The sequence below is a fragment of the Cetorhinus maximus genome, chromosome 20, assembly GCF_964194155.1.
Source record: "Cetorhinus maximus chromosome 20, sCetMax3.hap1.1, whole genome shotgun sequence".
Classification (NCBI taxonomy): domain Eukaryota; kingdom Metazoa; phylum Chordata; class Chondrichthyes; order Lamniformes; family Cetorhinidae; genus Cetorhinus; species Cetorhinus maximus.
Genome location: NC_135898.1, coordinates 76,336,883 through 76,348,916, shown reverse-complemented (window position 1 = coordinate 76,348,916; position 12,034 = coordinate 76,336,883). Strand labels below are relative to the sequence as shown.

At 42.5% G+C, this 12,034-nt stretch overlaps 1 protein-coding gene across 1 annotated transcript in view; it reads left to right on the top strand.

Moving 5' to 3' along the window:
* The first annotated feature begins 9,705 nt into the window (after window positions 1-9,705).
* The window catches only part of LOC144694606 (protein CC2D2B-like), a 108,520-nt gene continuing 106,191 nt past the window's right edge, over window positions 9,706-12,034 (top strand). The window contains exon 1 of the mRNA XM_078565206.1: window positions 9,706-9,738. Within this exon, the coding sequence (XP_078421332.1) occupies window positions 9,706-9,738 (33 nt within the window). The remainder of the gene's footprint in view (window positions 9,739-12,034) is intronic.

The following is a 12,034-nucleotide window of genomic DNA, read 5'->3' as shown; positions in this document are numbered from 1 at the left end:
CAAGCTGCTTGGCCATATACCCTTTGTGCTTGTTCAGCAAATTTGGTTGACACCTGGATTATGCTATTATTTTCATGTGGGCTTCATAGCAGTTGACTTTGCTCGTGTCACTATGATAGCAACAGGAGTAGCTCATTTAGGCCCTGTTCCTTCACTCATTGAGATTATAGTTGACCTGTGAATTAACTCCATGGGCAAGGTTTTCCTACAAGCTTCAGGGCCCCACCATTAGGCTCAAATGGGGGTCTGAAGCAAGCACTGTGTGAACAGTGACTCATCTGTGACTTTCCCTGAATTAACCAATTAATAACAAGAGGGTGGTAGCCATCTAGTTAAGGAGTGGGGTAGACTTTTGAAACCAGAGGGCCAATAGGAGACCCTCCGGCTTGAAAGCAGCAGCAGCAGGCAATGGAAAACCAAGGGCAGAATTTTATGTCCTACGGGTGGGAGCACTCCCAACCCGATTGGGCGTAAAATCACGTGAGATGACGTCCGGTGAGCATCCTGACGTCATTGTGCACTCAGGTGATATTTCACTCGGCGAGCATGCGCAAAAGTCGTAAGTGGGTGCCCACCGACAATTAAGAGGGCAATTAAGCCCATTAACAGCGCAATTGCCTCCGATTTTTCGTGGCCTGTCCAATCTTACTGTTGGCGGATGGGCGAATCGGCCAGGCGGCCTTTACATTTTTCATCAAACCTCATCCAAGGGCGGGATGAAATCTCTGTTATGAAATAAAATAAAAATGAATATCTGTGGACAGCTCTTTTATGAGGTATATTTTCAGGTACTTGATTGTGATGCATGGACATTTTTTTTGCAGCTTTTAAAACCTTTATTTCATCATTTGAATGTCTGCAGCTGTCTGTTTTCAGGGAACTCTCTCACAGCACTCACCCACGCCTGCAGTGACATCATCGCCTGCCCTCTTCCCGCCCCCACCCCAGCAGTGCTGAGCTTTTCAGCATGCGTTTCATGTTAGGCTGGCCGTTAATTGGCCAGCCAGTATGTAATCGCGGTCACGGGCCAATCGTGGTCGGCAGTCCATTTCCTGACTGCTTCCGAGCCCGCCAATCTTGCTCGCCGGCTAAAGGTAAAATTCAGGCCCAAGTTCAGTCTGGCCACCAAATGAAAACACATTGGTTAGAAGTTAAGTGAGAGAAAAGGTGTCCCAAAATAGAGGGGCATATTCTCCATCTTTTTTCAAATTTTAAATTAAAGAAGACATTTTCAGCAGGGCCATTATTAGGGGGTGGGGCTGGGGTGGTGGTGGAACCTGCACAGGGAGGCCTGCGGCTTTTGTTGAACTCAGGCAGCAAGGAGGGCCTCTAAACTTGCCTGGAGCACTGGCCTCCTGGTCTTCTGCTGGGAGGCCATCTCCAGACAGCTCAGTTGTCCCACTGTCGCAAGTGGGACCTGGAGACCATTTGGAAAATCACAATTGGCCTTTGGCAATAGACATCAATAGGTCTTTAATGGCCTAGGGGTGGGATGGTGCTGGGAAACTAACATGCCAGCTGGTAGGACTATTATTTAGCACCTACCTGCCTCCATTGTCGCCCTGGCAGGAGTCAAAAATCTGGCACCTTTGCCCCATATCCTTTAATAGTTAACAAAAATCTATCAATCTCAGTTTTAAATTTAACAATTGATCTAGCCTGAATTGGCATTTGTGGAAGAGAGTTCCAAAATTTTACCCCTTTGTGTGCAGAAGTGTTTCCTAATTTCACTTCTGAAAGATCTAGCTCTAATTTTTAGACTATGACGCCAGTTCTCAACCAGCAAAAATAATTCTCTCTATCTATCCCACCTGTTTCCCTTAATATCTTTGAAAGTTCAATCAAATCACCTTCTAAGTTCCAGGGAATTCAGCATTAGTTTGCATAATTTCTTCATGTAATGTAAACCTTGGGAGTCTAGGGGTGGGATTTTCTGGCCCCACCTGCCTCCAGCATCTGCTGGTCCTGCCGAAAGCCAATGGACTTTTGGCTGGCCCACCACATCTCCCACAGCGGAGCCAGAAAATCCTGGCCATGGTATCATTCAAATAAATCTATGTCATACACCTCCAATGCCTATATATTCTTCCTAAGGTGCGGTGCCAAGAACTGCTCACAATACTCCCGGTACAAGTTTTGTACAGCTGATGCATGACTTCTACTCCTTTGTATTCTAGCCCTCTGGATCTAAAGGCCAGCATTCCATTAGCCTTTTTGATTAATTTCTGTACCTGTCCATGACATTTCAATGTCTTATGTATCTGGATCCCCAAGTCTGTTTGGATCTCCACTGTTTCTAGATTTCTCATTTTAGAATATGCCCTGTTCTATTTGTATTAGATCCAAAATGGATGTCTTCACATTTGCCTAAATTGAAATCCATTTGTCACAGTTTTGCTCGTTCATTTAACCTTTCAATATCTCTTCGTAAGTTACACTTCAATCTACTCTGCCTCCAATGTCTCCTATCTTTGTGTCATCAGTAAATCTGGATATGTGGCTTTCTATCCCATCATTTGGCAGAATTCCAACTTTTGGATAATGGAATGTTGTCTTTATAATTTGTTTTCCAACCGGAGTAGCAGACCTGGGGGAGCCTCTACTCAACCTTGTGCCAGTCTGGACTTGTTGGCCATTGTTCACCACCCTGGGAGGGCACACTCTGCTGCTGGCTGCTTGGTGGAGCCATGGTGTTCAGTTGGTGGTGGGAGGGAGCAGTGGAGCCCAAGTCATCATAGGGTTCAGCAGGTGGGGATGGGGGGATGAGGGAGCAGTGGAGCCTGAGTCTCAGCTGAATGTGGTGTTCTGAACACAATCACTTTATTCTTTGCTTGTTGAATTACAGCAAAATGACCATATGAAAGTATTCCCAAAAAGAAATGCAAAAATATCACGCACCACCACATATTAGGATCAAAAGCCTGTGGATCTTCAGCAATATTTATTGCCAACTTTCAGTCAGTATGGCCTTGTCATGAAGGGGCCTGTAGGGTCCCAGGGCAGTGAGGTGTTGCTCTAAGACTGTTGGAAAGGCCAGGCTACTGTGAATGATGGGAAGAGGGGCTGCTGATTGTGTGTGGAGAAAGGAGGCTTGCAAAGTGGGACATGTGTTTGTGTCTGTGGCATGGGAGGGAGAGGGGCTTTACTGTGTCTTCTGTCACCATGGAATATGAAAAGATTGGTTGAAACCTACATGAGTACATAAAATAACATTTTTACAAAGTACAAAGATTTTTACATTTATATGGTATATTATATGTTGATCTATAATAACGCAAACTTTTATAATTATATACTGAATGTTACTGCTTTATTGCAGCTTTGTTTTTGGTGACATCTGGGCTTATGTTAATTTTCAGGAGTTTTTTATATCTATTCATTTTTGGGATGTGGGCACTGCTGATAAGGCCAGCATTTGTTGCCCAACCTTAATTGCCCTTGTAAAGGTGGTGATGAGTTAAAATGTGGGCTATATTAGAAAAGAATTTGTGAAACACTGAAGTAGTCCTTTGTTTTGCTTCACATGTATATAATCTAGCAAGGTCATGTTCTGTTGCTAGTATGGGCTTCATCCCATATTACATGCACTAACTGCATTGAATGCTGAAATGCTGAGGTCAGTTTGGTGATTTGATACATGGCCTTGGTGGTAATAGAAAGAAGACAAAGGGAAAACTAATGTTTCTACTCACTTGATGTCTCATACTTCCACCCATCTGAGGTGGCCTACAAGCATTTACATTTCATTACAGATCATAAAAAGTCTTATAATCACATGATTCCTTATCACAAAAAAGTTTCAGACCGTTTTATCTTTAAAATTGTTAAAAGTTGCACCTTACTTTCAATGAGATTTGACCCGGGCCCCTGTCCCCATGACAACCAGGTCACATGGGCCTGTTTCCAGAGAATTTAGTATGAAATTACAAAGGCTTGTGTTTAGGTAGATTTTTTTTAGGAGGTTACGCCTTCCCCTCTCCAAACTATTCCATTTTACGTTGAATTAAAGGAAACAGTTTAAAACATAACTGTCTTATAAAGCCCAGCATTTGTAACACCTCCCTCCAAAAAATGAAAAAAATTATCATAGTAATGATCTTTTTGCAACACTATTGTAGAAAAACCACATTGCTTTAACAATTAATTTGCTACATACAGTACAAGTAATATTCTTTCCCCTGTCACATTTCATCACTTAACAGCTTGTCTTAACAACATTATAATGCTTAACCCGTAACAACCAACCGCAGGTGACAGGACAATTGCATGAGTTTTTAGAGTTCTAACTCTTAGTCATTTGATAGTACAAAACTTGATTATTACTGAAAAAAGAGACATACTATCGAAGCTTTTTGTCTTGCACTCATCAGGACAGCTACACAAGATAAACCAACAGTAAAGGGAACAACAGTTAATACTGCATGCAAAGAAAGTGCTGATTGGTTGGCAACTGTACTCTGATAGAGGCATTGACATGGAGAATGCAGCAGAGAACAGTTAACTGTTAACAGCCAAGCTTTGGTTTCAAATCAAATCAGGCAGATTGACTCTGATTAGTCAAGTCATTGCCATGGGGAATGAACCAGTGAATGGCAGTTCCTCAAGTTTTTGTTTAATTGGAAAAAGCGTAATGTATGGACATTCTCCTGTCTGCAAAAGACAGGACTCTGTGTGTGAATATATGTAGCTTCTAGAATGGGTAAGTGGACCACACTGTAAGGCCGACTGATAATCTTAAATTGGTTTACAGTGTAATTCTTAGTACAATCAGGATTGTCTACCAAGTGTTGTCCAATTGTGGAATCACATCTAATGTTGGACACTATGGCTGGGATTTCCTGGTCCTGGACTGGAAAATCCCACTGAATGTTTTGAGTTTTGTGAACATGGGCTGGTTGGGTATGGTCAGTGCTTTGCCTGTTGTGAATAGCTGAAGGAGCGTGCTGTTTGATATGATCTGCCAATCACTGGGATGTACAGCCTACATACCTGGCATCACACTAGCACTGAAATTCATATACCACATTACTCATTTGTGTGATAGGCAGAACGTCTTTTTGGCTTGACAGCAGTATCCTCTTAGTGGAGAATACCACTTGTGCTGCTACTGCATAGTAGCAGCGTGCAATAGCTAACTTCACCTGTTGCTCAAATTTTTGAGTCACCTTATACTTACAGGGTAATCTGAGGTAGACTGGGCACTTTTCAGGGCCAAAAGTTGTGGCCTTGGAACTATTCATGATTTTGTGTGATACACAGCGAGCAATGATCTGATCAGGGTAGCCATTATCCCACAGGATGGCTTTGATGTGCCCTATTTCAGCATCAAGCTTGCATGGTGAGCAAATGGCTTGGGCCCTATTTACAAGGTTGCCGATAAGGCATGGAACTGTAGAAAACCCAACATGTTTTTTGACCAGTGAGGGTAGGCTTGTGGTAGACAGTAGTAGAAAACCCACTGGCAGATTTCTTATTTAGCACGTTGAGAAAAAGGAGCTAATTTGACTTCCATTTAAAAGGTGAATTTGAGCGCAGGATGGAGCTCATTAAGGTATGTAAGGAAGATCTTACATGCATCTGTGAATTCAAATATAGTAAACGTATCATCTACCTATTGGAAATATGCAAGGGGCAGGAGGTTAGGTGTCACTCCATCAAAGCCATTTTCCAAGTTCCCTTTACTGATGGTTTAACTTGCGGAGCTGTCCTGATGAGCACAAGATGAAAAGCTTTGGCAGTATGTCTCTTTTTCAGCAATAGTCAAATTATAACTTTCTTGCAACCAAGAGTTTACTATTGTGGCTTTGCTCTCCATTGCTCATCGCAGAAGATTTCTTTTCTCATTTTGCATAGTCATTACAGTTTTTCCATGTTGTTGGTTAGAAAATTGCATACTTGGTTTGGTCTGGTTAACTTTGACAAGAACAACATTGTCATCAGGGTGTTGACCTTTTAACACAGCCTTTGAGCCACTCTGTTCAGGATTCAACTGCTGATCTCCTTTCTTTTGCATGTCTGCAAGTTTTGTAATGTCCAAGCCTGTAAGGAAAGTCTCAACCAGCCACACCTTCAAATTGCCCTCATCGTGTTTAAATTCAGGATCATTTTAAGATGTTTTCATTAGCTTTGAGTTCTGATGCTATCTGCTCTGCTGCACCTTGTTCATGCTTTGCCTGCATGTTTAGTTCAGATGGCTTTACCTCATTTCCAATTGCCATTAACTCTTTGTTTCCAGCCTGATCATCCACTGTCCTTGTAACGTTAACGCTTTGAGTTCCTGACTCTTTAGACACATCTTTAATTGAAACATTAATTTCCACAGCAAAATTACAGAAAGCCATGAATCACTGGATTTCTCTTGTACATTTTGAGTTTTAACAGTTTCACTGGGCTTTTCTGAATGCACTAGAGGCGGAAATACCTTATCCCCCGTGAGGTTATTTACCTAATATAAAATTAACACGTTTAATAAATAAATTAGGTAGATCTCCCACAACAACAGAACCGGTTATCAGATCATACTTGAAGTTAACTTAGTATAACAAGACAAGTAAACAATTTCCATCAATACCTTATATGAAACCACTTTCATTTAGCAAACTTTCTGGAGAGAGGTTCATATCTCTTGCTGACATCAATGACTGGGCTGCCCCAGTATCACTAAGAATAATGACCAACTTGCCTGCTTGACTAGACAAAAATGGAATTGTCACCTTTAAACTGAAAACTCCCATACTTTTCCTCCCTTGCCCTCTCCTATGACAAAAGTAACACGTTGGTTCCCTTGAATCATATTATCTTTTTTATTACTCTGAGGAGTATCTGTTTTTTAATATTTGCTACCTTCCTCACTGTGACTAGAATTCTATTCATTTTCAGATCTCTAATCTTTCCAGTTTCTCTTTGGGTTTGCTAACAATGGTCTGCTGCTAAAATGCTTGTGAGACAATTCGTAATTCTCAGCCATTATTCAGCCCCTCTTCAAAACTCTATGGTCTTTCAAGTGGGAGCTTATTACCAAATGGATACTATTTTTAACTGTTGACATTAGTAATACTTCTCTAAAGTTTTCAAAAATCTTGTTCAACTTTCATAGACCTATATCACCTATCAAATATTATTTCCTTTTGTCTAGCAAATTCCACATAAATCTGATTCTGTTTCTTCCTTAAATTTCTGAACTTCTGCTTGTAAGTCTCCAGCACTAATGCATAGGCATTGAGAACAGCAGTTTAACCCTTTCATAGTCACTTGACTATTCATCGGAAAGAGATGTAATACCCTGCAATTAAAATCTCCAAATTTCTTTCAGCTTTTGCTGCTTTGTTGCAAGTTTCTCAAATGACAAAATACATTTCAGCTCCTTCCTCATTGAATTTAGGCACTAAGCAAATATTCCTTGCCAATTCAAAACATGAGGCAGAAATTTTCACTTGGCAGGCGGGCTCGCGCCCGACCTGCTTGAGCGTGAAATGACGCGTGTTGATGTCAGCCAAGTGTGCCGACATCAACATGCAGTCGCGCGATAGCTCGATTGGCCAACAATTAAAAGGCCTGTTAAGGCCATTAAAGAATCAATTAAGCTAAACTTTTTTCTGCCCGTCCAACCAAACGGTTGGCGAGCAGGCGAAAAGGCCAAGCGGCCTTTGCATTTTTTTGGAAACCTCATCCACGGGCGGGATGAGGTTTCCAAAAGCAAATAAAATTAAAATAAAAGCTTTACAATTGAATTAATAACATATCCCTGCTCATGTTTTATTACATTTTTATTTTCTTTTTTTTTAATATCTCTTCATCTCCCTGAGGCAGCTCTGTGCCTTAGGGAGATTATGAAGTGCTCACTTGTGCACCTACGTGGCGTTCAAGCTCGGCCCGCTTGCCCTCCTCCCCCTCCCTCACGCATAGGCAGCGCTTAGCGCTGCTGCTGCTCGCATTTCATGCTGGACGGGCCTTATTCGGCCCGCCAGTGTGAAATCGTGGTACGGTGCTGATTGCGGGCAGTGGTTGGCTTCCTGACTGCCCCCGACCGCACCCACCTGCCCCTGCTGATCCCACCTGCCAAGGACAAAATTCTGCCCCAGGAGTTAAATCTGAGTCATTGTCTATACTCATGCCACTCTGGCTTCCATAAGTGATGCTTTTCTCTGTCAAGATCAAATTTCCTGGCTTCTCTTTCTTTCAGGAGTTCAAGATTTTCCTTTTCTTTTTTCCTTTCTCATTCTAAGTTTTGCCTTTCTAACCTTCTGTCTTTTTCTTTTTCTTCTCTTTGGAATTCAAGGTTTTCCCTTTCTTTTGCTTTTCAAATTCAAGTTTTCTCATTTTCCTTTTTTTCTCTTTTTCCTCTCTATCTAATTCAAGTTTGTTCATTTCTCTTTCTGATTCAAGTTGTTTCATTTGTAACTGAATTCTAGCTAACTCAACCTGATTGCTATCAGGATCACCCTTTTGTCCTCAAGATTCAGATGCTAACCCAATACTTCAACAATCTCTGCCTTTCCAGCCCCTAATTTCAAGTTAACTCCTACTTTCTCTGCCATAGCCTTCAATTAATGCCTTGCAACAGTTAACAAAGGTTAACAAGCATATCATCCCTTTTCAGAAATTCTTGAGCATTGAATGTAACTATGTTACCTTTTCACTGAATACAGCAAAAGTAAATGTTAAATCTTGTTCATTTAAACTCTGGCAAATCCCTTTAAGCTTCTGGATTCATATCCCACACAAAGCCCCCAATTTGTTTCAATCCCCACAGAAACCAATAATTTTTAAAATGAAATATAAATTTCCTAGTGACTGAAGCAAAGGATTACACAATAAGATCTCATGTTTTAAGATTTTTACTGTAACAAACAAATTAAAATCAATATTGACTAAACATTTGTTATGATATGTCAGGTGGTAATTGCCGTACTGACCAAATCCCAAAGGAATCTTGGTCAAGCTATATGATTCATATAAATTCATATTTTTATTATGAGAAGGTGTGTGTACTGAAGTCAGAATTAAAGATTCCACTAGTACTTTTGGAGACTTTAAATATTAAGTTAAAACATTTATTAACAAAACAAAAGAAAACTTAAACAGTTACACAGTTAAATTTAGTCTTATAACATTTCCCAAAAGATTTCTATGTAGCTAGGTTCACAAATAAACACTTTTTTCCAGGCAACAGTCCCTGTAGATTCTTAATCTATAAAACATCCAGCAATGTTACCACAAAGAACACACTGTTTCTATTGAGGAGGTAACCCACAGGGCTTCTTTTTTCCTCTCACTTGACAATGGAAATCGAAGGTTTGTAACAAAACCTTACTTTTTGGAACAACCAGACACTCCTCTGGGGTGACTAGAGGCTGCTTCCTTCACAGGTCTGTCTTCGCACAACACAGTCTTCAAGAACTCACATGGCCACACCCTACACAGCTTTCAATCTTTCCTTAAATATATTTTTTTCTCTTTAATCTTTAAACCCATTGTTCTTAACTTTCTCTGGAAGTTACGTTTCCCAGAATATAAAAATTTTCATGTTATCTTTATGGCCACCACTTTTGGGAAAAGTAAACACAACTTTGTTTTATTCATTTATGATCTTTACCAGTTGTAAAACTTCCTTTTCTTTGTCTTTGAAATTCAACAGCTAAAAATTCAATTCTTTGGCCCATAACTTCTATGCTCCCCAGTGTCAGATTTGGGGGTACCCAAAAGATGCGCTGGGGAATCCTTCAGGCAAGTTCCCAGGTAAGAGTTTGTACAGCAATTGCCAGAAGTGCACACTTCCTCTGGACAATTGGGCTGAGAACCATCTGAAAATGCAGTTTAAATTGCAAACTTCGGATGGTTCCACTAGGGTTATACCAATAGTTACCCAGAAAAAGTTAGAAGAATTAAAACCTCTAACTTCTGAGTAACTATTGTAAAGGCCCAGACCCAACAGGACTCCCCCACACCCCCGACCCCCACCATGAGGGTCTCCCCGACACCCCCAACTCCCCCGACTCCCCTGTCCTCCGACAACCCCCAACTCCCCACCCCCAACCTCCGACTCCCAAACAACCCCCCTGCAACCTCGGACCCCCCCCCCCCACTGACCTTAGACCCCGAAACCACCCCCTGCGACCTCAGACCCCCCCAACCTTGGACCCCCCACAACCCCTGACCTCAGACCCCCCCCAGTCTCAGACCCCCCCAATCTCAGACCCCCAACCCCATGACCTCGGACTCCCCAACCCCCACCCCCGACCTCAGAACCCCCAAGTCCCTCCCCTCCGATCTCGGACCCCCAAACCACCCCCCGACTTCTGATCCCTGAACCCCCCCCGACCTCGGAACCCCCCAACCTCCACCTGACCTCTGTTCACTCCACTGCATCCGACATGGACCACCCTATCCCACCATCACGGACCACCCCACCCTAGAACACCTGGACCACCCCCCACATAACACCCGGACCATCCCACCAATGCCTGGACACCCCCAATCACTCCCGGACACTCCCAAATCCTATCTACATACCTTAGACACTTACCTTCCCTGGACTGTCAATTTCCCTGGCCCTTTAAACTTACCTGCTTTTTGGCAGCTAGTGTCGTAAAAAAGTGGGTGTGGCCTCCTTGAATATGCTTAATCTAGATTTTGCTGGGGCCTGAGAGGATTCTTTCACCAGCAGCCCCGGTGAACGGAAGTGTCAACATTATTTTCAAGACCAGATAAGGAGGTATTTTTTCTTCTAATTTCTGCGGGCCAACACTTTCCAAAGCTAGTGGGAGGTTACGGCCCCATATTTCCTAATGCAAATTCCTATTCAAGTTCTTTTCACATGTATCCCATCTTAGATTGTCCATCTCCACTTCAAAAATGCCTGCTTTTACACCTAGCCCTTTCATTATTTAAACCTTGCAGTCTTCAGTTTAATTAAATTAGCCACACATGAGCCTGCTTCACAGTATCTGACAGTAATATTGAAAAAATGATATTTTCTTTACACATTAGTGTACCTAGTACACTAAACTACAGAAAAGGTATTCCCTATTACCTTCTTAACATAACCAAAAGCCCCACACCACAGCCAGGATTTTCCTCCCCTGTTTGTGGTGGGCATGTTTGGTGGCAAGAGTGGAGAATCTTACAAAAAGGCCCGAGTCGTGTTTCACAATGATGTGAATCCAGGACGTAATTGTCCCTTGCCCCCATCAATGGCAGCTACCTTTCCCACTGTCGAACATCAGAAATTTAATTGTAATAAATTGGCATATTATTGTGGCCACACGATGGAATCATTCCCCCACGTCAAATTTAAATCCCACATCAATGTGATTTCATGACAGCGTGATATACAACTGCTTTTAAAAGGCAACCTCAACTTTGAGGGGAACTCAGAGGTAAGTGCACACAACTTTGCACAGTGCTCACGATGATCTCAGCAGCTCTGCGGATTTGGGGGTTGCACAGGCAAGTCTCCGCAGCAGACTCTTCATGGCTGGCTTATGGTGCTGGGGCAAGGGTGACAGTGTAAAGGGGAAAGGGTGAGAAGGCAACCTCAGGGCAAAGGCAACAGTGCAAAGGGGAAAGGGTGAGAAGGCAACCTTGGGGCAAGGGTGACAGTGCTGGGGGGGTTCATGACAGTACCCATTGAAGTTTGAGCACAAATCCATGTGGTGGAAGTGGTGGGGAGAGGGGAAGAAACCAGCCGGGCTAATGGCGAACATGTCAAAGATGAGCACTTCACTGCAGCTGAGAGTGTTTAGCTTAAGCTCAATTGACATGTTCGGAATCAACCTAGTCAAGCAAATGTGCCCACTCAAGCAGCACTAATTGCTCACAGTGCCTATGATTACTCCTCTACTGTTAACACCTTGCGTGCACACTTCAAACTTGAATGAGAACCATTGTATGACTGGGCAAGCCTGAGGATCCTGTTGGAACGGTGGCCATCGAACACTGATGGAGGGGTGTACATCTAGTCCCTTGCATTATGTTTCAGTTCACATTGAAAAGTCACCCTCATGGTGTGAGCAAACCACGAAGCCTTGGAGTC